At 37.1% G+C, this 26370-nt stretch overlaps 1 protein-coding gene across 10 annotated transcripts; it reads left to right on the forward strand.

Moving 5' to 3' along the window:
- Positions 1-3036: 3036 nt before the first annotated feature.
- On the forward strand, positions 3037-26370 carry LOC111862000 (splicing factor 45). Of its 10 annotated transcripts, XM_023847022.2 has the most exons (10): positions 3056-3404; positions 9534-9628; positions 10793-10921; positions 11475-11597; positions 11685-11775; positions 15760-15853; positions 18766-19015; positions 21390-21629; positions 22500-22674; positions 25305-26370. In XM_023847022.2, the coding sequence occupies exons 3-10, from the start codon at positions 10802-10804 to the stop codon at positions 25400-25402; spliced, it is 1191 nt and encodes a 396-aa protein (XP_023702790.1). In that variant the 5' UTR covers positions 3056-3404; positions 9534-9628; positions 10793-10801; the 3' UTR covers positions 25403-26370. The 10 variants fall into 10 exon arrangements, with proteins under 10 accessions (XP_023702795.1, XP_023702792.1, XP_023702790.1 ...); XM_023847027.2 differs by lacking the exon at positions 9534-9628 and having other exon boundaries at positions 3037-3129; XM_023847024.2 differs by lacking the exon at positions 9534-9628 and having other exon boundaries at positions 3046-3129; positions 10763-10921.

The following is a 26370-nucleotide window of genomic DNA, read 5'->3' on the forward strand; positions in this document are numbered from 1 at the left end:
TTGGAGGACCACGTGACCCTTAATTTTAACAATAAATGTCTACGGTTGCAGTGTTCTTGGACGTCGAAAAAGCCTTTGATACCACGTGGCACTCAGGATTGCTGTATAAGTTATCAAAATTGGAATTCTCGTACAGTTTGACCAAACTTATTGGGTCCTTTCTTTCTAAACGTAAATTCAGGGTCTCTGTTGAAGGCGAAATGTCAACGCCAAGGGAAATGCAAGCAGGGGTGCCACAAGGTTCTGTCCTTTCCCCTACTCTTTTCAACCTGTACATAAATGATGCCCCCCAAACTCATGGTGTTCACCTGGCCCTCTTTGCGGACGACACCTGTCTGTATGCGACAGATCGCAAGGAGGGTTTTATTGTTAGAAAACTCCAGAGCGGTCTCAGCTCAATGGAGACCTGGTATGAGCGCTGGAATATAAAAATTAATGAAGATAAGTCTCGGGGGGTCTACTTCTCTCGTGACCGCCTGAGTCTTGTCTTACTCTTAATGGACGAAATATTCCATTTGTAAATAATGCAAAATATCTAGGTGTAATCTTCGATAAGAGAGTGACATGGAGATTACAGATAGAAATGATCGAAACCAAGGCCTTCAGAACATTCATTAGAGTATAAGAGTATTCCCTATTCAAAAGTGAGCGATTGAGCGCTAACATTAAATTGACCCTCCGCAATGCTCTTAATAGTTCTGTAATGACTTATGCTAGTCCCGCCTAGGAGTTTACGGCAACACCCGTCTAGTGAAATTGCAGCGCCTGCAAAAAAGGTTCTCCGCACCATTGGCAATTTTCCAAGGCGCACACCGGTCCGCAAATTGCACATGGCATTCAAAATTCCATACGTATATGATTCCATAACAAAATTATGCAGGCAACAAGCAGAAGTCATACAAAATCATGAAAATGGGAATGTTCGCATTATTGGTCAAGGTGAAGCCCGACATAGAAAGTATAAGAGGCTTAAACTTGGCGGCGGTCAGGCATACGATCGTTCAAGTGACTTGACAGCCGTGGTAGCAAATAATACTAGAAATAGGGCATAATCTGCTGTACAAAGCCTGGTTTGACAGAGGCCTTGTATATACTGTACATAGAAATAGGAATTAAGACTAGAATTAAATTGTAAATATATGTCAATACTGAATATGGACTGACTAAGACTGACAAGTGACAGACCCGACCTCTCGTTAGAGAGGGCGCCCGAAATGGACAGGACAGCAACTTTCATAAAGAAGAAAACATCTGGTCATTAGCCCCAGCTGGGACTCGACACCAAGACAGACAGACTGACTGAGCGTCAGTTGCAACATGACTTTGACTTTGACTTTGACTCGCAATCGTCAGTGACCACATCAGCCAGTCAGCTATCACACCTAGTCCAGAGCGATCGGTCTTCGGAAGCATCGGCTTTTCACTGCGCCAGGGACGGCTGCCTCGGCTCTCCGGCGGTCATGCCCAACTCACCGGGAAACTGGCGCAGCTGCCGCCACTCCAGCGACCGCGCTCCACGACCAGACGTCTTCCAGCAACCACGCTCTACGGCCAGGCAGCTTCTGGCAACTGCCGCACTGCGACCAGGCAATTTCCGGCAACTGCCGCACTGCGACCGGACAACTAACTCAGCTGCGCAACATTAGCCAACACCGTAGCCATCATCTATTTCTACCGGTGCGAGGAGCCCTACATCACCGGTCAGACAGACCAGCCGAACGGGCGTAAAACTCTATCCACCGCGGTGGAACAAACGGCCCTTTTCAGGGCCCCCAACCTTTCCGAAGTAGTTGTCTATTGGAGCGTCGACAAATCCCACAGGATAAAAAGTGAGAGTTAGTTCTACTGCATGTGCATAATCAGGATACTAACCTTAAATTATATTTGAAGCAGTACAGCAAAATACTAACTAAAGCGATTGCAGCGGCAAAAAACTATATTATAACAGAATTATCTCTAACTCTGATGATAAAATGAAATGTACATGGAAAATAATAAATAAGGAAAAAGGAATCACTAAACAAGATATAGGTATCCAAGCTCTTATGCTTGATAATAAGCTAATTAGGAATCAAAGGGAAATGGCAGACACTTTTAATAATTACTTTTTATCTGTAGCGGAAACGACGAGAATTAATAATAATATAGATAAGTTCCAGTGTAAATATACGTAGTAGTTTGTATATTTTTTTAAATGCTGTATTTATATATTGCTTATGATTGTAACAAATGTTGGTAGTATGCTTGTAAATTTGTAGATTTATTTTGTTAACTTGTATTACCGAATGACTTGTCCAAGTGTTACTATATAGCAAAACGGATGAAATGAAATATAATACAATACAATATAATACCTGTCTACATAGTGTTACGTCCCAAGAAAGTAGTACACACCAGTACGCACTCTTCTAGAGTGGTGTTATGTCAAGAATGGTGAAGAAGCTATTGTTTTGAGATACAGATTTTTGTACAACATAAAAAGTGGTCACATAAACTTTGTTCTTTGGGATTATATTTATTTTGTAACAATCAATATCCTGTAAACTTTAGTGTTATAAAAGAAAATACTTTCATTTATTTTCGTCACATGATTTTTGTTTACTACTACATTCAAATAACTATTTTTTCTTTTCTTTCATGTTGCTCACACTTTGCGGCATAGGGCACCCGTGAAACGCTTGTTTCACTTCAGTTTCTTTATCCTAAGACAGCTGGTAGGACTCCTTGTACGAGGGATCAGCCCGTCGCAAGGCCGCTACGGCCACTGCCTACACAGGGCAACAAAAACACAGAACAAACGCAGACAGACAACCATGCCTTGAATGGGATTCGAACCCACGATCCCAACGTTTGGGCCAGCGAAGACCTTAGACCGCGCGACCACTTTGTACGGCCCATCAAATAATTATTTTAATTAATAATTAGCACCATTAGCACTCTTCTGACATGTGCTGCTATTAGTGGTGTAGAGCTGAAGTATGACATACACGGCAAACGAGTAGAGCTTACCAATTCTTCGAGTTATCTGTGCCACAAGAACTGGACTTACGCCACTTTTGCTTTAAACTTCCCGAAAGAGTCTTTATTCGTGCACCTCTGTGCGCTTGTGTTTACGTCTGAGAGTTCTAGGTTGTAATTTAGTAGGTTTGGTAATTAGGCGTTAATAGTATTTGCAAAGTACATGCATGCGTCAGTCATAAGACTGGACTTTAATTGCAATGAACTTGGTTTAGACGAATGCGCAATAATACAAATAAATTGGAGGAAAATACAGTATGTAGTATAGATGTAGAGGTTATATTCTGTCAAAGCAAATGTGGAATTTACGATGTGGGTGTTTTTGCCGTAGAAATAGTCATATAAGAAAAGGCGTTTGGTGTACTCTGAATAGGAGCTGTTACTGAGTGAGTGGACAGATTGTTTAATTTAACATTGCATTCTCCTAAAAGTAAAAATTTTATATCATTTTTTAATTAGAAAGATATCTCATTACAAGGGAACTCAAGCTCTCAACCAGCAACCACAAAAAGGACACATAATTCAATGTCATATACAAATGTGGTTGTCGCATCCAACATACGCTTTACCTGAACTAGATTTCAGGTTGTACTTAGGTGTATCAGGTACAGACCATTTAAACTACCCAGTCACTTTGAGTAACATCTGGGTAATATGTAGTACAGAGTCAAATACCATACCACACCATAACACTTTCTCATGCCTTCCACCTGCTTATAAAAATAATGTAGAATTAATATTCCCCAGAATTGTAATTCGCAATGAAGTACCCAAAGGATACGTTAATATTTAGGAAAATGTGGCTTTCATTTTGCAAGTGTTTCACGTGTTCACTTAAATTCATTCATTCATTTCCTTCATTTTCCATATATCCATACAGGTAAAAAACCTAAGATGTGGAAATAGTCCCTTTGATAATAGATGTGTCCAGATACATATAATAAATTACATGAGTTACATAATTAAAATCACATACATTAGTCAATTAACATAGATAATAAAATAAACTTATTACAATTATAATTAATAAACATAATTTAAGAAGAACATTACTATAAAAACTTAAAATTAATACAATTTAACTTAAATTACCTAAGTTAACTGAATTAAATGCATTATAAATTTATGCACTTATGACCAATTATCTTTCTTTCTTTATTTAATTTTCCCATAAATCAAAATACATTGATACAGGACTTGTCATATCGCAATACTATCAGCAAAAAGCATATACAGGCAATTCTGCAGTTAAACAATACGTATAAATCATGCTTATCAAAATGAAAAGCTGCATAAAAATCAATACAAAAGATTACATCAACCATGCAAAAGACTGTATCAGATTATAAAGTATTTGTAAGAAGCAAGGTTTTCCATTATTCACCAATCTAGATATTCCTGCAATGAGTGAAAGGAGCCAATATGGAGAAACTTTTTTAAGGCATATTTAAACTTATCAACATCATTTGTCATGTTCTTAAGATTCTGTGGTAAATTATTAAATATCATAATCCTGGAACAGTAGACATCTTTTTGGACTTTAGTTAATTTATAAGTTGAATGATGTCAATCCGAACTTTGTCTGGCATGGATACTATGTATATCAGAATTTAGTGTGAAAGTATCGATATTTTTAACAACAAACATGGATATTGAAAATATATATTGTGAGTAAAACGGAAGAATATTTAGGTACCTAAACAATGGATGACAAGAGTCCATTTTTCTAGCTTTCATAATGGTTTTAACTATTCTTTTTTGAATTTTAAAAATTAAATTACTGTTGGCAGAATTGCCCCAAAATATAATTCCATAGGACATAATGGAATGTACATAGGCATAATAGGTCATCAGTAGACTCTCCTGGGACACAATGGAAGATAAAGTTCTGATGGCATAGACAGCTGAACTGAGCTTAATTACTAACTGGTTAATATGATCTTTCCAGGACAAAGTATTATCAATGATTAGTCTAAGAAATTTGACATTACAAGTGTTTTGGATTGGAGTATCACTATATATTATATTTAAGTTTTTTAACAGATTCAATTTTGTTGTAAAGTAGACACAGTTGGTTTTACTTAAATTTAGCGTTAGTGAATTGTGTGAAAACCACTCATTTATTTTTAGCAGGATTGCTTTCAAGGTAGTTTCGAGTTCTGTGGAATTAGAATTTGAAGACAGTATACTAGTATCATCTGCATACAAAATTGGTATGGATGATTTATTTACTACATAAGGCAGATCATTGATATACAACAGAAAAAACAAAGGCCCAAGTATCGAACCTTGTGGAACACTCTGTTTAACTTTTTGCCATTCAGAAACACCCTTTCTATAATTATTATTTATTAAAGTTCTTTGATATCTATCAGTCAAGTAAGATTTAATCAGCTTCTCTGCTATACTATTGATGCCATAAAACTCCAATTTAGCAAGCAATATGTCGTGATTGACACAGACAGACGCCTTGGTTAGATCACAAAATAATCCTCCGACAGCTAGTTTGTTATTAAGTGCCAGTAGGATATTATTTATTAAGTTAAAGGTAGCCATATCAGTAGTTGATTTGGGTTGAAAACCATAGTGTTCTTGCGCCAGTATCTCAATTACATCGATATGATTTTGCACTCTCTAGAAAATGACTCTTGAAAATCTTGGAAAAGGATGTCATCAAGAATATGGGTCTATAATTAACAATATCAGACCTGTCACCCTTTTTGTAGATGAGATTAATTTAAGAATACTTCAAGCGGTCTGGAAAAATACCAAGGCTCGGTAGTTTATTACATATATAAGTTAATGGAGACAGAATGAATGGTAGGCTTCTTTTTAAAATATTTTGCAAAATCATATCATATCCACGTGAACTCTTCGATTTTAAAGACTTAATTATGTCTTTAATTTCACCTGTGGTTACTGGAGTCATATTTATATTAGGGAATGGATGTTGAAATACCTTGAAGAGATTGTTTAAGGAATCCACGACCTTAGAAGATGAGCTAGATTGAGTTTGGGGTACTGGGGCAAAAAAATAATTATTGATAGTATCAGCTATTATTTGTACATTGTTACATAGTTTACCCTCAATATTTATACTTGGGACTGAATTATTAACAAGTCTGGTATTGGTGACATCTTTAACGATGCCCCAAGAAGTCTTAATTTTGTTTTTAGAGTTGGAAATTATCTTATTATAGAATGATTTTTTGCTCCCTTTATAACCTCAGTTAACACCTTACAGTATTTCTTATAGTGCCTTATTTGCTCAGGATTTTGAGTTTTCCTACTAAGCATATACAGCTCTCTTTTATGGGCACAAGTAGTTATCCAGGGTTGATTTTTTTTATTTAAGAAGTACATTTTATAGGGGAAACTATGATTAAATATTCTTATATAAGTATTAAGAAAATTATTGAACATCAATTTCACATCACCACTTATATTAAAAACATCATCCCAAGATTCATGACTGAGACTCGTACCAAATTCTGTAATTGTACATTCATTAGTGCTAATACATTATTTTGAACTGTAATTGAAGATTGAGGATGAGCAGTATGTGGGTATCATTTACTTTTCCAGCTGACAGGAAGAAAGAGATCTTGTTGATGTGTATTAATTGGAAATAAGTTTTGTTTTGTTTGGTTTTATCACGTTTGCTGCTGTGGGCAAGTGTCATATCTGAAGACCTATGAAGTGCAAGTGACACATATTTAATGTTTGTAAATTAGCATAAAACAATATATGCACAAGAGAAAGTAGTCAGAGAATGCATAGGATTGACAGAAATGCAAGGCTTGGTAATAAAACGGTGGCAACATAGAAATACCATATTTATGAAACAACATCCAGTTACAGTAGTTACCAGCATAATGTATTTTTAAATAACCAAAGAAGTTTCAACCCCTGTGGGATCATCAAGGGTGTCAGTATAGTCATTCATGGTTTTACATTATTATTTCTCTTGTCATTATTTTGACACATCTGAAAACCCGGTAACATCTCTTGTGTTAATAGTACGATAGTGTTGATCTAGAAGTTAAAATTCCTATATACAGTATATAAGAGTTTTGTCTTTAGTCCATCAAGTTGTCTCCATTATTGTAATCTTGTGTTGTTCTGTCATCAGTAGAATAACATCCTCCCCTATCAGTGACATAAAATATCAGTATAAATGGTCATATTACTGTAATGATTATTTGCATACTGAAATTATTTTGTTAAATATATTTGGTCAGTTGATTTGAAGGTCACTCAGCTGTTCTGTGTACAGTTGTTCTGCATGAAGTATCTGTGTTTGACCTTGTTTATCAAGGTTTGTATTTAGAAATCTTGACAAAAACATTCTGCATTATGTTCTGTTAGGTTAGGTTTGGTTGGCACATCAGACCAATGGCCATCTTTCTGTACATCCTCTTGTGCACTTGCCTCTAGCTTTGTCAAATTGGGCTATATTAGGATAATATATAACTTTTTTATTATTAAGACCATCACAGCACAACTATATCAAGGTCAGTGCCTGGTTTTGGCTCTGCTACATGTTTCGGCTATTAATAGCCATCAGGCAAATACATGGCTAACATATGTACTCCACTGAACTGCAGTATTAATAAAATTGGATTCAATAATATTAATTATATTAAAATACTTGATGTAAAAATACAATAAATTAGATTATATAAAACAAAAGTTATAGTATAAAACAAGAATAAAATTCTTCGATTGATGCTTTACATCATCGAGTCAGTTGTTGGTTTTTGTGATTTTGTTTCGTTCCCATGGACAAATTGGAGTATTCTATATTTTGTGTCTAAAAACTGTTATTGGAGGCTCATGATGTTGATGTAGTAATATTAATGTTAATTCATATTTAGTCGGTGCCTCATCTTACAAAGTATTGTCCGTTCTATAGGGAATGTAAAGGAGAACTCTAATTTATTATCTATAATCTAATTTATTGTAATTTTACATCAAGTATTTTAATATAATTAGTATTATTGTATCCAGTTTTATTAATACTGCAGTTCAGTGGTGTATATATGTTAGCCATGAATTTGCCTGATGATAGCTATTAATAGCTGAAACATGTAACAGAGCCAAAACCAGGCACTGACCTTGATATAGTTGTGTTGTGACTATTACTATTATTACTATTTTTATTACATTCCATTAATCCGTACAAGGTCAAAGACCTATAGGATATAGAAACTGTCATAATAAATATAAAACAATAAGTATAACAGTAAATCTAATATACATGTCATATATCTTACAGTAGCCATCTGAAACAATTTTACATAAAATTAATACAAATGTGGTAATAAAAGTAAATTACAACTCTTAACTAAATAATGTACAGGTATTCATTGGGAAGTTGTTTTGTAAAATTCATCAATGGTATAAAATGCATGTTCAGTGAGATAGCTTCTCAAAATAGATTTGAATTGCTTAACGTCTTTAGATAACAATTTAATATTCAAAGGTAAGTGATTATAAATCTTGCTTCCAGAAAACAGCATTCCTTTTTGTACTATTGATAAATTTGTAGAGGGTAGTTAGTTAGTTAGTTAGTTATTGGAGAGGGTGGGTTTCCCCATGTACTGAGACCTGTATTGGTCCATTGTGCTTCCCTCTTATGATTTCTACCAGTCTCTATATCCTACCGGTACTGGTGCTTACCATCAGTCCTGCCCAGCCAGCGAGACCGGCTCTACTAGCTGAGAGGTATCTATAATGCTTCCCCCATCTACCAGAGGTATTAGAGACTGCTGTTGGGCGGGAAACGTCTGTTAATTTGGCTCAGTGACCTCCTTCGGAGATATGAGGTTCTTTTACGTGCCGTAAAGCTACGACACGGGACCCACGGCTTAAAGTCCCTCCCAGAGGACTTGTTCCCTGAATTTTTCTGCCCTTAAAAATTCGATGACCTCTGCCGGGTATTTGAACCTGCGTACTACGAGTCATGAGGTGGGAACGTTACCTCTAGACTACGGAGGCCGCTTAATAAAAGGCTTTATTGCCCTTATTGCGAGACATGCCTTATTTAAGCTTGATGATAACTAAGCAATATGATTCTTCCAAGACAGGATGCTATCAGTATTTATTCCCAGAAATTTAGTGCAATTGATGTTAGTAATTAATGAGTTGGTTGATGTAATTTGAATTTATATTTCTCTATGCATTCTTAAAAAGAATTGTAAGAAATGTATTTCATCACAATTTAGAGTTAAAAAGTTCCTATTAAATCACATCATTGTTTCATTGATAACTGAAATAATATTACTTCTAAATTCTTCAGGACTCGAATTAGATATAATAATACTTGTTATCCGCAAATAATGTAGGTTGAGCTAATTTCTTTAAGGAAAATGGGAAATCATTTATGTAAATAAGAAATAATAGTGGTCCCAATATAGAGCCCTGTGGAACTCCATGTTTGACCTCCTCCCATTTTGAAAACACTTTATTAAGTTAATATCTTTCATAATTGTTCTTTGATATCTATTTTGAAGGTATGATGTCATTAATTTGAGTGCTGTACCCGAGATTCCATAAAAGTTCATTTTCTCCAGGAGTACATTGTGGTTGACACAATCGAAAGCCTTTTGTAAGTTGCAAAATAAACCACCCACATAATTTTTTTTTTGTCTAAGGAGGTCAATATATTATTTAGAAGATTATACATTGCCATTTGGTGGATGATTCTTTTCTAAATCCAAATTGTTCCTTAACCAAGATATTGTTCACATTTAAATGGGAGTACAATCTTTTATAAATAATTTTTTCAATGATTTTAGAAAAAGTTGGAAGAAGTGAGATAGGTCTGTAATTAAAGACTTCAGCAAATAAATAATAAAGAAGTTATATATTATAACACAACAGGATGCATGAAATGGAAATTATATTAGGATAAGTTAGAGTTAGGCTGAGATTGGCACATCAGACCACTGCTCATTGACCTGTACATAGGGGCGAAGGGTAGTTCAAGTTAAGTTAATTGGCACATCCACCTCCACTTTAACGTTTTTTTTAGGATTCACAAAATATTGACATTTTTAAGTTCTAAAAATTATCACATTTTTAATTTGTGAACATTTTGAAGTTTTTGAAAACTTAAAAAATTTTAAACTTCATGAAAACTTTCTATTTTTTCTAATTTTTTTTTAAAATGTCTTTAGTAAATAAGGTGAAATGTAAGTCCTGCCGATTTTTTACTCTTCAAGCTGTAGACTACTTTAATCATTTCAGTCTCTGTTATTTCTGGTAGATCAGATTAATCTTTTTGGCTTATTGTATTATTACTAGTTTTTGGTGGATTAAGTGTTTGTCAAGTAAGAGTTTATGGTTTCTAAGAAGGTAACATTGAATATGTTACATGTTCTACGTGGACTTGGAGACTGTTTCATTTTCCACTTGTAGGTGTACATTATAAATCTGTGAATCATTCAGGGAGTCTTTTTCTCTATATAATAATTTCCACAGTACCTTATTAGTATTTTTTGCATCCTTTGCATCTATATGCACTTTGGAGCCAAGCTTGGATTGGATTAAGTTAGGTCAGACTAGTTTCGGTTATGTTTGTTCTAGTGCGAAGGAGTACTGGATGAGGTACTACATGAGTGATAGCGCCATGTAGTATGAATCTGTTTCTTAAGCTCTCCACCTGTCTAGATTCACATGATGTTTTCATTATTGCTGATATGCACATTAATGTTGAGTGTTCTTTTTATAATTGTATCAGAAGCATTATTAGTATCCATCATTGGTATAGATCATCAAAATGTCTCTCTACGATGATATGGATGCCATCAAACAGAAGTCGGAGCAGGTGGCTGGTTGGTCATCTGGCATCAAGCTCCTGCAATCACAGCTGCAGCTGAAGAAGGCTGTACAAACGCAGGTAATGTGACGTACTTGTCCGTCATATTGTTACATGTAGAAAATCTGTGGGTTTAAATTTCAGACGTAGATAGCTTGATGAGCATAAATTTTGTAATAAATAATGGTGATAATGTTTGTAGAATTGTTTCATATGAATCTTATAAGCAGCAAAATTGAGTAAATATGAAACATAAATAAAGCATGAATTTGTGACCATTTTAAATAGATGTTTTGACAGTGACATATTTATCTGACTTGTTGGAAAGCATTTTCCTATGTGACAGGCAGTTGCAAGACTAAGAAAGAGGAACACGCACAGACTGACTTGTCAGTAAAGTTAGAGAATAACATTTATGTATATTCTTTTAATCATGCCTTAGAATGAATATGCTGACTGTTCATATCACACAGTTATACTGTTTGTTGCAACAGCATTTTACAGTCATTGTTAATATTGTCAAAAAAAAAGCATCCAGCACTACCAAAAACAAAACTGTGTTATGGTGGTGTGTGTTATGTCATGTGATGTCATGTCATATGCGATCTAAGTACAACTTTGATTGTTATTGCAGCCAAAACGGGAAGCCATGCGAAAGTCTGGTGTGACACTGGCCCCTGTGATAGATCTGAAGTCCAAGAAAGATGATGAGGATTCAAGCTCAAATTCCAGCTTTGGGAATTACAATTTAGGAAAGGTTAGTTTCTCAGATACCTGTAAATTCAATATGGGAATAATTTACTGGTTCTGTATGACTGTGGATGTTGTTTTGCAATGTTGGCAGGATGCACGAGGGATCCCCAGAGATACAGAATGGAACTTTGAAGGAGAGTATGATCCCATGTGGCCCAATGACTATGAGAAGGTTGTTAAAGGTGAGACTATGTTGAACTAAGTTGACTGAACACAAATACTTAATGACTGCAGGTTAAATGTCTTTGTTACAACTCGTTTAATCACAAGCCTGCATTATCCCTAATATAGTGTTTTCATGTGTATGGGGTGACTATAGACATGGTTTGAATTTGTGAATGGATTTACTGACCACTTATGCACACCACTTAGAACTACCAGTAATTACAACTCTGTTGCTGAGTTTCATGCTTTAAAAATCACCACACGCTAACTCATCTGTAGCCTGCAGTGTCTTCACTGGTCGTTGCTTGGTAACAGCACTCAACAATGAAGATTCTTCAGCTTCTGTGCTCATATCATTGCTGTCTGTTGAATATCCCACATCTGAAATGTCAACTGAACTATAGCACCTCCTCTCCTCAGCCTCCCTGGCAGAACTCAACTCTCAACTGATTGGGTCAATTCAAAGTCAGAGTTACTTTACAACTCGTGGTTTACTACCAGTCAGTTTGTCTTGGCGCCAAGCCCTTTGAGACTCGCAGACAGTGACTCTTTTCAACTGAACCCTTACGGTTATACTCCTTATGTAACATCCTCTTTGACAAGAAGATGGGTTTGTCTCTTATGAATATGCTTCGCCTTTTGTCAAATGTACGTATCGCATATATACTCATAGCATGTTATTGAAAATTCTTTCTTTTGCACTATACAGGGTGTCCCATGTGTTTGGTGCCATACTTCAGGAGCATACTGAGAGATCCCTATAGAACAACTTTGAAATAGGAACCTATGTCTGCAAACGTAAAATAGCAGCGCTAGGACGGCATTTAATATCATTTTGTTTAAACTTGGTGCCTCAATGTCGAAGAGCATGCACAGGCATATTACCCCCTCCAAACTCTTAAGACTCACCTGCTAGAGTAGATGTTGGAATTGGCGCCCTCCATTTTCAATGCATGCATTACATCACCGAAAGAAACCCTTTCAAATATTTGAGGTGTCTCAGGGATCATGTCACATGCAACAAGTATTCTGGCCAACAGCTTGAATTCATTATCCACAGGCATGTCGTAGATCAGGCTTTCACATGGCCCCAGACGAAATAGTCCAGAGGTGTCAAGTCTGGGGATCGGGTTGGCCAAGGCACTGGGCCTCCTTTTCCTATCCAACGACCAAGAAAAGCAGCATCCAGGTAGTCTCATGATACAATGCTGAAGTGTGCCGGCACTCCGTCATGCTGTATCCACATGGCAAATCTTCTAGCAAAGTCGGAAGGATATGTTCCAGGAACACCTTGTAAAAGGGCCCATTGAGTTGTGGTGGTAGGAGGAAAGGCCCAATCAAGTGATCGCCAATGATGCCCGCCCAGACATTGACAGAAAATTGCGCCTGGTGGTAACCAACTACAGTAATGTTGGGGTTTTCATCAGCCCAAATGTGGCTGTTTTGACAGTTGAACCAGCCATCCCTTGTAAACTGCACTTCGTCTGTGAATAACACGTGATTCAGGAAGTTGGGCTAATGTAAACACTGGTTCAGTATCCACTGACAAAATTGAATTTTTGGTATGAAGTCAGCTGGATCTACGTCGTGTACTCACATTGGATGATACAGATAAAGTTGTTGGTCATGCAGGATCCTCCAAACACTTTATTTTCATGTCCCCACAATCTAGGCAATGGCATGAGTGCTGGTGGATGGCTGTTATTCTGTGCAATGCAGTTCGACATTGAGGCGCCAGATTTAAACTAAATGATTTTAAATGCCTCCCTAGTGCTGCTATTTTACATTTGCAGACATGGGTTCCTATTTCGAAGTTATTCTATAGCGAACCCTTAGTACGCTCCTGAAGTGTGGCACCAAACTCCTGGGACATTCTGTATACAAGTTCTCTGTCAGTACAGGCTTTGCAAAGCAGATCATGTCTATCATATGTATGTATCTTATGCTACAACAGCATCTTAGTCATTGCATAGCAATGGCTGTACATGCTGCAGTATTATCCATATAATTGGAGATGATTTATGGCTGTATGTGTGTGTGTTATGTGACTTTGTATATATTATGTTCTCATCCTGTACTATTTTATTCATACCTACAGGTGGCTGCTGTGTTCAAAACTGTATCATCTGTTTTTCATAGATTTGCTTATTTGGAGAACAGTACAAAATTGAATTATAATTAACTTATATTCTTGTAAACCAAGAGACATCAGATTTCACAAGTGTGAATGAGATAAATATTTTCTTTAACGAAATATATGATGGCCTTCTTTCAAAAGCCATACATGCACCAAAAAAAAATTTACTTCTGATGCTGTTAGAGTTAGTAGTCTTGTGACAAAAACCATTCTGAATATTAACAAGATGTTATTTTATAAATATAACAGTTTGGGGTGAGTCAAATGAAAACCTTAAATTTGTAATAAAAAAATCGAAATTTTGCGCCATTATCCTGTAAGTTGGTAAGCTTGCTACATACAGCGTGCAGAATGGCCTGTAGGTTGCAGGATAGTGCAGATGCATGAACACTGTCACAGCACCAGTATAAGATGGCTGCCCCACTTGAGACTTGCACCAGGGAAGAACAGCGTTCTGTTATTTGGTTTTTGTGTAGTGAACATGTGAAACCTATTGAAATTTATCAAAGAATGAAGTTTCAGTATGGTGATGCATGTTTGTCACAGCAGCAAGTGTACGAATGGAGTAGGAAGTTTGCAAATGGTGTGACTTCAGTGGAAGATGCTCCTTGTCCGGGTCAGGCACATCAAGTTGTGACTCCAGAGAACACTGCAGCAGCTGAAGCCATAGTGAGGGAAACCCGCCGAGTGACATTGAATGAAATTGCAGCAAATTTAAACATTAGTCATGGTTCAGCACACCACATTGTGCATGAAGTGCTCCAGTTTCACAAAGTGTCTGCAAGATGGGTGCCATGGCAGCTGACTCCTGAATTGAAAGACCGACGTATTGATGCTTGTGAAGAACTTCTGCGGCGTTTTGAACGAGAAGGTGATGACTTCCTTGCAAGAATTGTTACTGGGGACAAAACCTGGTTTCACTTCCACCAACCGGAAACGAAGAGAGCGAGCAAGGAATGGTGCCATTCCTCATCTCCAAAACCGAAGAAGTTTCGTACACAACCATCAGCAGGGAAGGTTATGCTGACTCTCTTTTGGGACTAAAAAGGCATCATCTTGGAGCACTACATGCCTAGAGGGACCACTGTCACCACTGCATCATACTCAGATCTCCTAAAAAATCATCTTCAGCCTGCAATCAAATCAAAGAGACGTGGATTGCTGTCCACAGGTATCCTTTTGCAACATGACAATGCAAGGTCCCATACTGCCCGTACAACAGTTGCGACAATCAGTGACCAGCATTTTGTGTGTCTTCCTCATCCGGCATACTCACCAGACCTTGCCCCAAGTGATTTCCATATGTTTGGACCACTCAAAGAAGCAATGGGATGAAAGACATTCCGTTCTGATGAAGAGGTACGCCACGTGGTGCATGTGTGGTTGCGTGGACTACCAAAAGAATTTTTTTCTAAAGGAATTCATGCATTTTGTAAGCACTGGAGGACTTGCATTGAGCGTGGGGGAGATTATGTTGAAAAGTGATACAGCTTTGTACCACTTGTGCACAATAAATAATACCAAAAAAATATTTAAGGTTTTCATTTGACTCGCCTATGTATATTCAGGAGGTTCTCGGTTTGAATCTTGGTCAGGGCCCATGGCTATTGTGACAGCATTTTCATGGTTTTTCTGTCATTCTGCCATCTGACTCTGTGATACATCCTAAAATGAGCCACGAAGAAAGACAACTGGCAAACCATCATAGTTAATAAAATTTAATTAAGTATAGGCATGTGTACAAAATTTGAGGCTATTTCTGGACATTTTCTGTCTTGAAAATGACTCATCTTCTTTATTATCATGTCAGTTAAGCGTGTTAAATGTTTCTGCTGTTATTGGTATATATTTGTATTATTGGCAGACCTGAGGGAGATTCGTGATCGGGAGAAAGAGAAAGAAGAAGAGGAAAAGCGACGGAAGAACCGGGAGGACCGTGATCGACGAGTTCGAGATAGGTGTGTGTTGTAACCCCTTTATGGTTGCACTAATATGTTAGCAGTGCAACTTAGCCAGCGCACTCATTACGTGCTAGCTGTTGTGTTTCTGTTACACTGCTTAGGGATACAGTATTTTGCTGCACTGTTCTTTATTATGAAAGTTTGTCAAGTCTGAGTGTAGTGGTTGTTGTATTGTGCATGTTAGAAAATTTACCATTTTTATTGTGAAATTGGGGGTTGGTAAGGAAATTAGAAATGATAATGAGCCAGGATAGTCAGGCAGGGATTGCAGTGGTTGTTGACTAGCTGTATCAGTGGGCCGCGCTACTGGGATGTGATGCCTGTCAGCATTCAGGATTTTTCACTTTGGCATCAAATCCACACCACCTCTTGGGTCACCCACCTTGTATGCATTTGCTACCAGAGAATAAACTTTTGGAACAAGAAATTGACCCCTCATCTCCATCTGTGGCCAAGCTTAACACTTTGCGGACCGCGCACCCTTTAAAAGGTTTTCGCTTTTAAACATGGCGGACCATTCGCGTGTTAACAGGTTTTTAGAACACGATAAGTTGCAACACACTATACTTCGCTCTGGCGCCACCTGCATTGCACACAACCAACTGCAGATGCGTGATAAGACTCTGGAATGTTTAGTTAGCAGTCAGTAACTTGACCTCGCTGTTTCCTTAACCGACTATAAAGGAAAATAAATGCTTTGAATTCTTCAAGCTGTGTGTATCAGTCAGTAGCTAGTGGGGAGAATGGATCAACGACAAATTCTCCTCTGATGACCTAGCTGACCTGCCTTGTGAGATGTGTAGTAATGGGTTGCCATTCAGACAGCGACAGTGACGGAGGACAACAAAGAATTGTGGCCACAGACAGTAAAAGTGACAGTAGCTCCGACGATAATGCGGGTAGTAACATTGCGGGGACAGCAAAAATCTAGAAAAAATCTAAACCCTGATTCAAAATTGAAATACAAAGCAATTCTGATGAATGTGGCAAAGGCCTGGGCTACAGTCCAGATGGTGGCGGCATAACCAGGGTCACACAAAGACTTAGTACGACCAGGCCCATCAACTCCCACCCCATGAAGGCCTCATGTGGACCCTCCAGGGCGACTCTTGAGTGATATGCAGAAAAATACCCTTGTGAAAATTGTGAAGAGTGAACATTCCAAGGGGAAGAATACTTGTAGCCAATGCCGTGTTTGCACAGTTCACAAAAAAAAGGAGTATGTCTACATTTGCAAGTTCTGTGTAATGCCACTTCACAAAGGGGAAAGTTTCCAGAAATATCACACCCTCAAGCACTTCTAGGAGCATTGGTAAGTGTTCTCCAAAAATTTTAGTTCAGAAAATTAATTAGGAGATTTTATATTAATTTTTAAAGTGAACAGTGCACAAGTTAGGGTAGTATGTTTAAAAATGCCAGTCCCCAGGGTGATTTAAATATTTAAATCACCAGTCTGCGAAGTGTTAGAATGTGTGAACTTGTATCCCCAGGTTCCATATTCACCTGCATTGTGCTTAGGCATAGGGATGTTTGTACCTTTGTATTATATATAATGGCAATACATATTCTGTTCTGTACCTCATAATGTACTTCTTAAATGAAATACTGAGATGCAGCAGTTGCAGTGATAATGACAGCGACTGCACAGTTTCAAATATTAGAAGAATATGATCTTAATAGTTTTTATTAGTGAAATCAGTACTTCCAGAGTTTTTTTTAAGAAAAGGGCACATTCTTTTAAAATATAATAGTTCTGTTTTTGTGAGCTGTGGTCAACATTAGATTTTTTTTAATGAGCAGTATACAATGATTCTTCTCATTTCAAGTGATACTTAATTAACATTAATCTGGTTTTGATTAATTTTACACTTCTTCAATGGTATGAATATGTGAAAGTTCCATTCGGAGTTGCAGGTTTAGGATATCGTATGGGTATTCATATTTCTTATTTCAAAATGCATTGTAGTTGAATATTTTGTTTGGTGGAATTTAGAGCTGTTTATGACCATTAGTGATCTTTATAGTTAATAATGTGACGTGCCGCCAAAAAGGACAGAAGTCACGTCCATTGATAGGCAACGGCTGCGATAAGAATGTATACTTCAGTGGACACGCAATACCAGCAGACCATTGCATAGGAATCGCCCAAACAACAAATATGTTTCCCTGGAAATGAAATGATATTGATGGAAATGAATACTGCCAGTGGATAAAACCGAACCCTTTAACACGATGTTCACTAGTCGGTCCAAGTGCATGTTATAAAAGTCCAGCTTGGACAAGAACAGTCAGTTTTTAGCAGAAGCAAGTTCGCATCCGACAAAGGACGGAATACACTTCACCAAGGTCAGTGGTGCAAGTAATTGTGATTTGCTAGTGGGGGGTGGAGTCCAGCTGGGTCCACTCGGCATGGCGGTCACTGATGGGCCTATTGTACCTACCCCGGGTGATTATGATGATGGAGAATTTGGTGGAATGAAGATTGGCAGGGGAAATTGAAGTACTCGGAGAAAACCCACCCCAGTGCCACTTTGTCCACCACAAACCACTTGATCGGATCTGGGATCAAACCCGGGCCGCTGCGGTGGGAAGCCAGCGGGTAATTGCTTGAGCTATGGCACTGCCAAAGTAATTGTGATAGTGAATTTGTGAATAATTCTACTTGCGAGAGTAAAAGAGATTGTCCAATAAACGTCTTGGCCAAATCCGAGACCCATGTGAATTTACTTGTCGCGTTACATAGGTGACACATGACAATAGTTTTGTACTCTTCAGATTCAGAAATGGTATTGGCTACAGAATGTGATCTTCCACCTTAATTGTCACAGAGTTCTTGTTTATGTTAGGCAGTGTGATGAGTTTGCTAATAAATACTTGTGGTAAGTTTATAGTGCTGCTGTATATTGCAGGTTTGATGGCAGTGATGAACGCCGTAAATCTGGTTTTCCGGGCCGCAAGGATTCAGATGAGGAAGAGGAGGAAGAGAAGCCAGCGGCCAGGGTAGGGGGTGTGGCCATAGCTCCTCCTCCCTCACTCCAAGAACCCACACCTGCCAGTGAGAGTCCTCGGCCATCTGCTTCTCCTGTGTCTGGAGAGAAGTATGGTCTTTCTTTTGGAGGTTCAGTGGCAGCGAAGATTATGGCAAAATATGGCTTCAAGGTTAGAGGCAGTGAATTGGGTTATATGAATTTGCAATTCAGACTGTAAAGCAGGCCTCTGCTTTTAACCAGTGGACATTGATACTTCTAGGTTTGGAGTTTAAATATTTCATTTTGGTAGATTTTGGACTGTTCATAAATATTGTTATTCATTCCACTTTGCACAGTGTTAAGAGGGGAAAGAATACATTCATTTGTTCATTTCCATCTGTGTGTATCAAAAAGATTTACTTTGAATGCCACTCCTTTTACTAGATTTAATCTTGATTCTTATTATCTCTGGTATCAAAGTTTAATTTTTAATTGAAAAACTTGGGTTGCTGCTTCACATGAAATCCCAGTTTTTGTACTTAAAAAGATTGTCATGTTTTAAGATTTTGATTAAATTTAATATTGGGACCTTTTAATAAAATTCAAGATCAAGGTGCTTTTATACACATTTTAGCCAATTAGGATTGCTGTGTCACTTGTGGGCTAGAATTAGTTTTTAATATAGTTTTAATCTGAAAAAAAAAATTTCTCACATTTTAAAATTTCGGGTGTCATCTTGTATCATATTTAGATGTAATATCCCCCTCACAACATTTATTCTTTTGCAGTTAGAGGCTAAGACCATATGGCAACACTAGACCAATGTATTAGCCAAATTCACATTTCAGACCACATTGTGAACTGGGCCCATCCAAGAGTACTAGCCTAATATTCAGTCTGAATCATCACTACTGATTAATAAAAGAAAGCATAAACACACAGCTGTCAGTATAATGACAACCAATCAACTGATATCTGAAGTAGAGCCAACTACAAAAAGGTCATATATTTCAAATATGCAAGCAATGTCCAACCTCGTATTCATTTAATGAATCCGCCACTGTCACAAACCTTCAGAGAGCCATGGAAGTTGGCACTAATGAGATAGTGATGTTCATTTTGATTTCATTAAACATCTGTAAAACTCATAATGCCTTTATTTCTATATGAATATATACAAAGAAAACTGAATTTCTATGTATTCAGTTGACATTTTTGTTGAATTTAATTTTGTAACAACAGAAATATAAAGTCCTATATCTGTGTAGAGAATTTGACAAGGAATGCTAAATGAACCCTTTAATGAAATACAAGGATGAATGTTAACATGTCATGTTATGGGACTGATTCACAGTTCTTTGGTGGTAGTGCAATAACTTTTGTGACTATGGTAATTGCACATTCCATAGCAATATCATAATATCAGGACTGTTATGCAGATAAAACTACAAATCAATTTTGTAAATTGTAGAACTGTCTGCATGCAGTTAGTTAGCATCCTTGCAGTCTTGTAAGAGCTTTCTCATCTCACGTATTTGAAACAGAGTATCTTCATGTCAGTCCTTAAAAAAGTTGCTTCCTCTAAAATAGTGTTTCCTTTTGTGCTTGCTTGCATATATATTTGCTTGTTTTTTCCTGTTAGTATAAGCTAAAAAATCAATTATTGTGTTTCTGTATATTATCCAGTGGCTCTTTTTATTTAAAATGCACAATATTTTGGATATTCTGTCTCTGTCTTTAGGTGGTACCTACTCAGTTGGACACAATCAATAGAGCTAGTCCCTATCTCCAGACACCAGCACCAACACGAGATAGGATATATAAACCAAGCAGAGCATAAACCATCAGTGAGAGTTAAGACAGGCATTAAAATCACTAAAGCTCCACATATATAAGGGCTAGCACCTATGTTCCTGCACTGTTTCATGGCTATTGTTTTTAAAACCAGAATACTATCAGAATAGAAGTCATCACTAAAGAGCAAATTGTATGGTACCAACATAAAAACACAATTTTCACACATAATCTGCACTGGATGGAGTTGTAGTTTTCTGACTTCTGCTGTGATAATGGAAGTCCAGATGGGAGAGATGTCCAGGCTGGGTTGATTGAGCAGATGATATACCAGAGACGTGTGGGCAGATTACTTTTATTTCCTGTAGGTGGTCTTTGGTTCAATCTGCAGGACCTTTGCCTCTTTCTAGCATATTTTGGGGATGGTTGATGTCCAGAAACAAAATAATTGTATTCATGTACCATCATCACAGACTTTTAGAACTTGTTTACAAAACATTCCTTGAGCAGACGCTGATATGAGGAACTTTAATTCAATCCACATCATTATAGTCTACTTCGTTGGGTTTCATTTCTTTAATATGTCCATGCTATTCCCTTCCAATACACACTTCTGTTGTTTGCCTATGAATGCTGCTTGTTAACTGTAATAGCATTGTTATGAAGGAGTGGGAACCCAACTGAAGCCTGAGTACTGCCCCTCATGCTTCCTTGGACCACCAGCACATGCTTGCCATGTGTGCAATAATGCATGTTTGATTTTGAAACAGGAAGGTCAGGGCTTGGGAAAGCAAGAGCAGGGTATATCCATGGCACTGCAGGTCGAGAAGACCAGCAAACGTGGCGGTCGCATCATAAGTGAAAAGGAGATTATGCCTCCACCACCTGTAACATCACCAGGCTCATGCTCACCCAATGCCTCACAACAGCAGAGCACTGGTGCCCAGCTCAAACCAGAACCAACCATCACAGAAATCATGCGCAGCCCATCTAAGGTTGTGTTACTTCGTGTAAGTTATAAGAAACATAATTATTCTTTTTAAAGTAATTTGGCACTTCAGAAATCATGATATTGGAGAGCATCCTGGATTCTTGCTTCAACATTACTAATAAGGTGGCCTTGCTATACTAAGTTTGAAGAATATATAGTATTGTTAATAATCTTTTTGCCAAAAATATAAAATAAAAATATAATAACTACATGAAGTATAGATTTACCTTCTGTCTTGCAGGTTTCAAGATAATTAAACGAAAGAGATGTTATGAGTACATTTTCATATTCCATAACCAACCATGGCCTCCAGAACACAATTGCAAAAAAGGGGAGGGGGAAAGAAAGCAAAATAGATTCTTTATTGATTGTACACTGCATTAATCTTATGTTTTGTTCTTTTAATGTAGTGCACTATTACAACTTTGGAGCAAATTTATATATGATTAATTTTAATTTAGTTTGTATAATAACAGTAAACATTCAGGCCTTAAGACTCTTTATTTTGCTAGCATTCTTGTATAATTTTGACTTCTTGCAAATTTGAATAAGAAACAACATACTGTGAATAGTTGCTTGTGAACTTAATGTTTGTTGCAAGGGAGAAGTTCATCATATTCATTTCATTTATGATTCCTTCTGTGTAATGCACCTGTTTGGTGTACACTCAGTACTTTTATAATCTTGTTTAAATATTATTTTGTTTGGTTAATGTTTCACAGTCTATGTAGACCTTCCAGTAAAGCATCAATAATGGCCAACCAATATGATGTATGATGCCATTTAATTTTAACGAGATTCCCAGAATTACAATTTTGATGAAATTCATTTAAGGCGAGAGCTGCTGGGTGAACAAACATACTGTAGTATTGTAAATACTTTGTTGTAGAATATGGTTGGTCCTGGGGAGGTGGATGATGATTTAGAACCAGAAGTGAAGGACGAGTGCAACACAAAATATGGAGAAGTAGTGCGGGTTGTGATATTTGAGCAACCTAATGTGCCTAGTGATGAAGCTGTTCGTATCTTTGTTGAATTCCGTCGCATTGAATCAGCTATCAAAGGTGAGAGTTTTTAGTCAAGATTCTTAACGTGTAGCTTTTTTAAAATGACAAGAACAGTTCTTAGTATAATAATCAGGTAGAAAACTTCAGGCATTAGGTAAGTATGGAACTAGAGATGCATAACTTGCACTGTGTTCTGAAGCATTTATTTTTCTGCCTGTCTCACTGTATCTCCTTGTATTTGCCTATGCGGTGTGATCATATACTTTCCAGACTGGCTGTAGTATTAGGACAGCACTTCTTGCTATGTGAAGGTGGATTGGAATCTGTCATTTGTCATTCATTTGAAAGTTGTAACTTATATAAATCAGAAATAACACATTGTGAAGTAAGGTTGTATGTTAGGTCCTCTAATATCTATGTTGTATCAGAAAACAACAGATTGGACGGCTAATGCATTTTCATTAAATTCTGCATCAAACTAGACAGAAGTACTACAAAAACATGTGAGATGTTGGAATTTGCTTTTAGAGAAGAAACAATGAGCGAACTCAACATTTTATTGGTTTTCCCAGTCAAAAGATGAAGTGATATCAGGTGACAGTGTTTAGCATTTGGGACTTTTATTTATAAGCAAAATGAAGTTGTAGTATGAATCAAGGAACATGTTCATATAAATAGATGTGTCACTATCCACAGTTTGGCTGATGAGGTGGGACCCTCATTTGAATCATGTCAAAACATTTCGACACAAGACCTGAACATATTATGGAATGCTATAGATTCTGTGCCTCATCTGCTGATTGGTAAGTGAACACAGAATCATATCAGTATGCGTCACGACCTTCAGGCAAAACTTCAGAGACCCCCATAATTCCTCTTGAAGGTTAATCACATTTGACAAACCAAAGTTGGCACTAAATTGGAAGAGACTTGATGATATTAAATGAGAGGCTGCACTTGACAAAGTTCAAAACACAGGAGTTTTGGAAATGCTTCCAACACTGATACATTTTTTAGACTAACTGTATCAAGTTGAATGGGAACTACTTCTAAGTACTGATCACACTGCATATCTGCATATGTCTACATATGTAATGGAGTAAAATACAAATTTAAAGCATTGATGGAATAATTATTACATTGTTCTTTTTCAACAAGCATCACAGAAATGTTATCATTCAAAGAAAGTGTATGCTGCTTCCTCTGTTGATACATTGCTCAGAGAAGACCATTCTGGCAGCTGTAAACATTGTGCTTAAAGGAAAAATGAGACATACGCACAGTACTGAGTCAGGATGAAAGTGCAGCTTAGTGCACATCATTTTAGGTGCAAGGTGCACTGGGTGTTTACAAGTTACATTTCAATTATGAGACACCATTTTTTTTCAGAGATAGAAATGTATAGTATTTATTCATATATTTATGTGTTTAATGCTTTGCAGAATTTGATAGTTTACTTAAGAGAAATTTAGTTTTATGGAAACAATTAAGTAAATTATAGTAATATTTCCTTGTGCAGGTAGAGAAAAGTTGTCAAATGAAGGAATTTTCTGAATAGCCTTAAATGTATGTAGGTAAGTCAATAAGTAAGTTACAAATGGATATAGAATTTAAACAACTAAGAATACTGATTTGAAAAATGCTTTTATTTCTCAACATAATCCCCCTGTACATTGAGGCACTTGTCCCATCGTTTCACAAGCCCCTGAAAACCAGCAGCATAAAATCCTCTGGGCTGCTGTCGGAACCAGGTGGTTAGTGGGATCATGAAGGCATACAGCTCACCGCATTCAAGCCTCAAGAACAAACCATAAATGCCGACTCCTACTGTAACATCTTCAGGAAACTTCGTAAGGCCATTCAACAGAAGTGACCAGGACTCGCCAAAGGCATATTGCTCTTGCATGACAACGTGCGTCCCCATACTGCCAACAAGACAAATGAGACACTGCGAAATTTCAAGTGGGAAGTCCTCGAGCATCCTCTGTATAGCCCCGACCTTGCTCCAAGTGACTTCCATTTCTTCGGCCCTCTTAAACATCATCTTTCGGCTGAACATTTTCCTGACAATGGAGCTGTAGATAGGGAAGTCACCGCCTGGTTCCAACAGCAGCCCAAAGAATTTTATGCTGCTGTTTTTCAGGGGCTTGTGAAATGACAGGACAAGTGCCTCAATGTACAGGGAGATTATGTTCAGAAATAAAAGCATTTTTCAAATCAGTACTCTTTATTTGTTTAAGTTCTGTATCCATTTGTAACTTATTCATTGACTTACCCTCGTATATTCACTATCGTTCATTTAATTATTGATCTGTGTTGAAGATTATTGTCTCTTGGGATGTGACGCTGCATGGTTTGACAGATGAGTAACAAAACATTTGAATGGAACCTAATGCTTCTGTCTTCTGCCCTGAAGATGGAAGCAGCAGGTTCCCTTGAAATGTTGGTATGTATCCACCAAATTATGGCATTACATTGATTGATTGATCATTACATAGTAGGAGTCTTTTATGAGAATGTCTCATCCCACATTGATGTACATTGTTTAACTTTGTTGTATTGTATAAGCCAGTGTTTGTTCCAATTCTTAGTCAGGGGCTTTTCCCACTGAAGAATTCTTCTGATATGTTGTTTTTTTTTTTTTTAAATGCAGTACTCAATAACTGATTTTAAATATTTCATTTCAGCTGTAGTGGATCTCAATGGGCGCTTTTTTGGTGGACGTCAGGTGAAAGCAGGCTTTTACAGCTGGGAGAAGCTGAATAACTTAGAGTTACTAGATTAATTCATTACAGACCGAACTGTTTTATATATATATATTGAGAGATACAAGTGACTGTGTATATGTTTATATGGTTGTCCCTGTTCAGATACTTTACTAGTGAGAATCTCACTAGGTCAAGTTCTTTATCACTCTTTATTGAAGTGATGATTTTTATCACATGTGATGTTGCCAGTGGTGATCCTGGTCATAAGTATGGAGACAGTGGTGACTGAACTTCATCAAACTCTATTCAGCGTAGCTGTGGGAGATGAAATAAAAGTGATGTTGCAGGATCCGTGGTTGTATCTAAAGGATCTCGCTAGGCTTTGTGACTTTATATGGTATCTTATATTATTTCTGTTTCATCTCTTATTCACACACAAGTTCTATACAAAAATATGCAACTATTTTCATGGCATTTATTTTTTAAGCAATAAGTGTACAGCTATGAAAAACATATTGGGGCCCTGAAAATATTTGTTTTCCTGCATACCATTCTTGTGGATCTGAGCAGCCATCTTCCTTGCTACCTGTCTGGATAACTGAATCAGTTCCTCTGGCTACACACTTCAACCCTCAAGATGGAGGCACTATGTCAAAATCTTCAGTATCTGCCTATGAAACTACATGGTGTCACAATGCAAAAAACCTCAGTCTGAATTGTGGAGTGTTAATGCCAAAACTTCAGAACCATTGATTGTAAATTAAAATTATGTATACTGTATTAAATTCAAGGCATGCAGTCGGAATCAAATAATTTCAATAAAACTTAAAGAGGCAATTTTTATACATGTTGGGTTTTTGGAGTCTAGCGCTCAAAGGCCTACTGATGCTGTTTTAAGTCCACAAAACATATAATTTTGACTGCAATGGAAAGATAATCATCAGTGGGGAAGAGGTGAGAATTTGTAAGTTGATGTTTTTCAAAGCTCTGTTACTGCAAGAACTCCTTGTTATAGGTGAATTAAAAGAATTTGATTTAATTTTAA

Source organism: Cryptotermes secundus, unplaced genomic scaffold, assembly GCF_002891405.2.
Source record: "Cryptotermes secundus unplaced genomic scaffold, Csec_1.0 scaffold181, whole genome shotgun sequence".
Lineage (NCBI taxonomy): Eukaryota > Metazoa > Arthropoda > Insecta > Blattodea > Kalotermitidae > Cryptotermes > Cryptotermes secundus.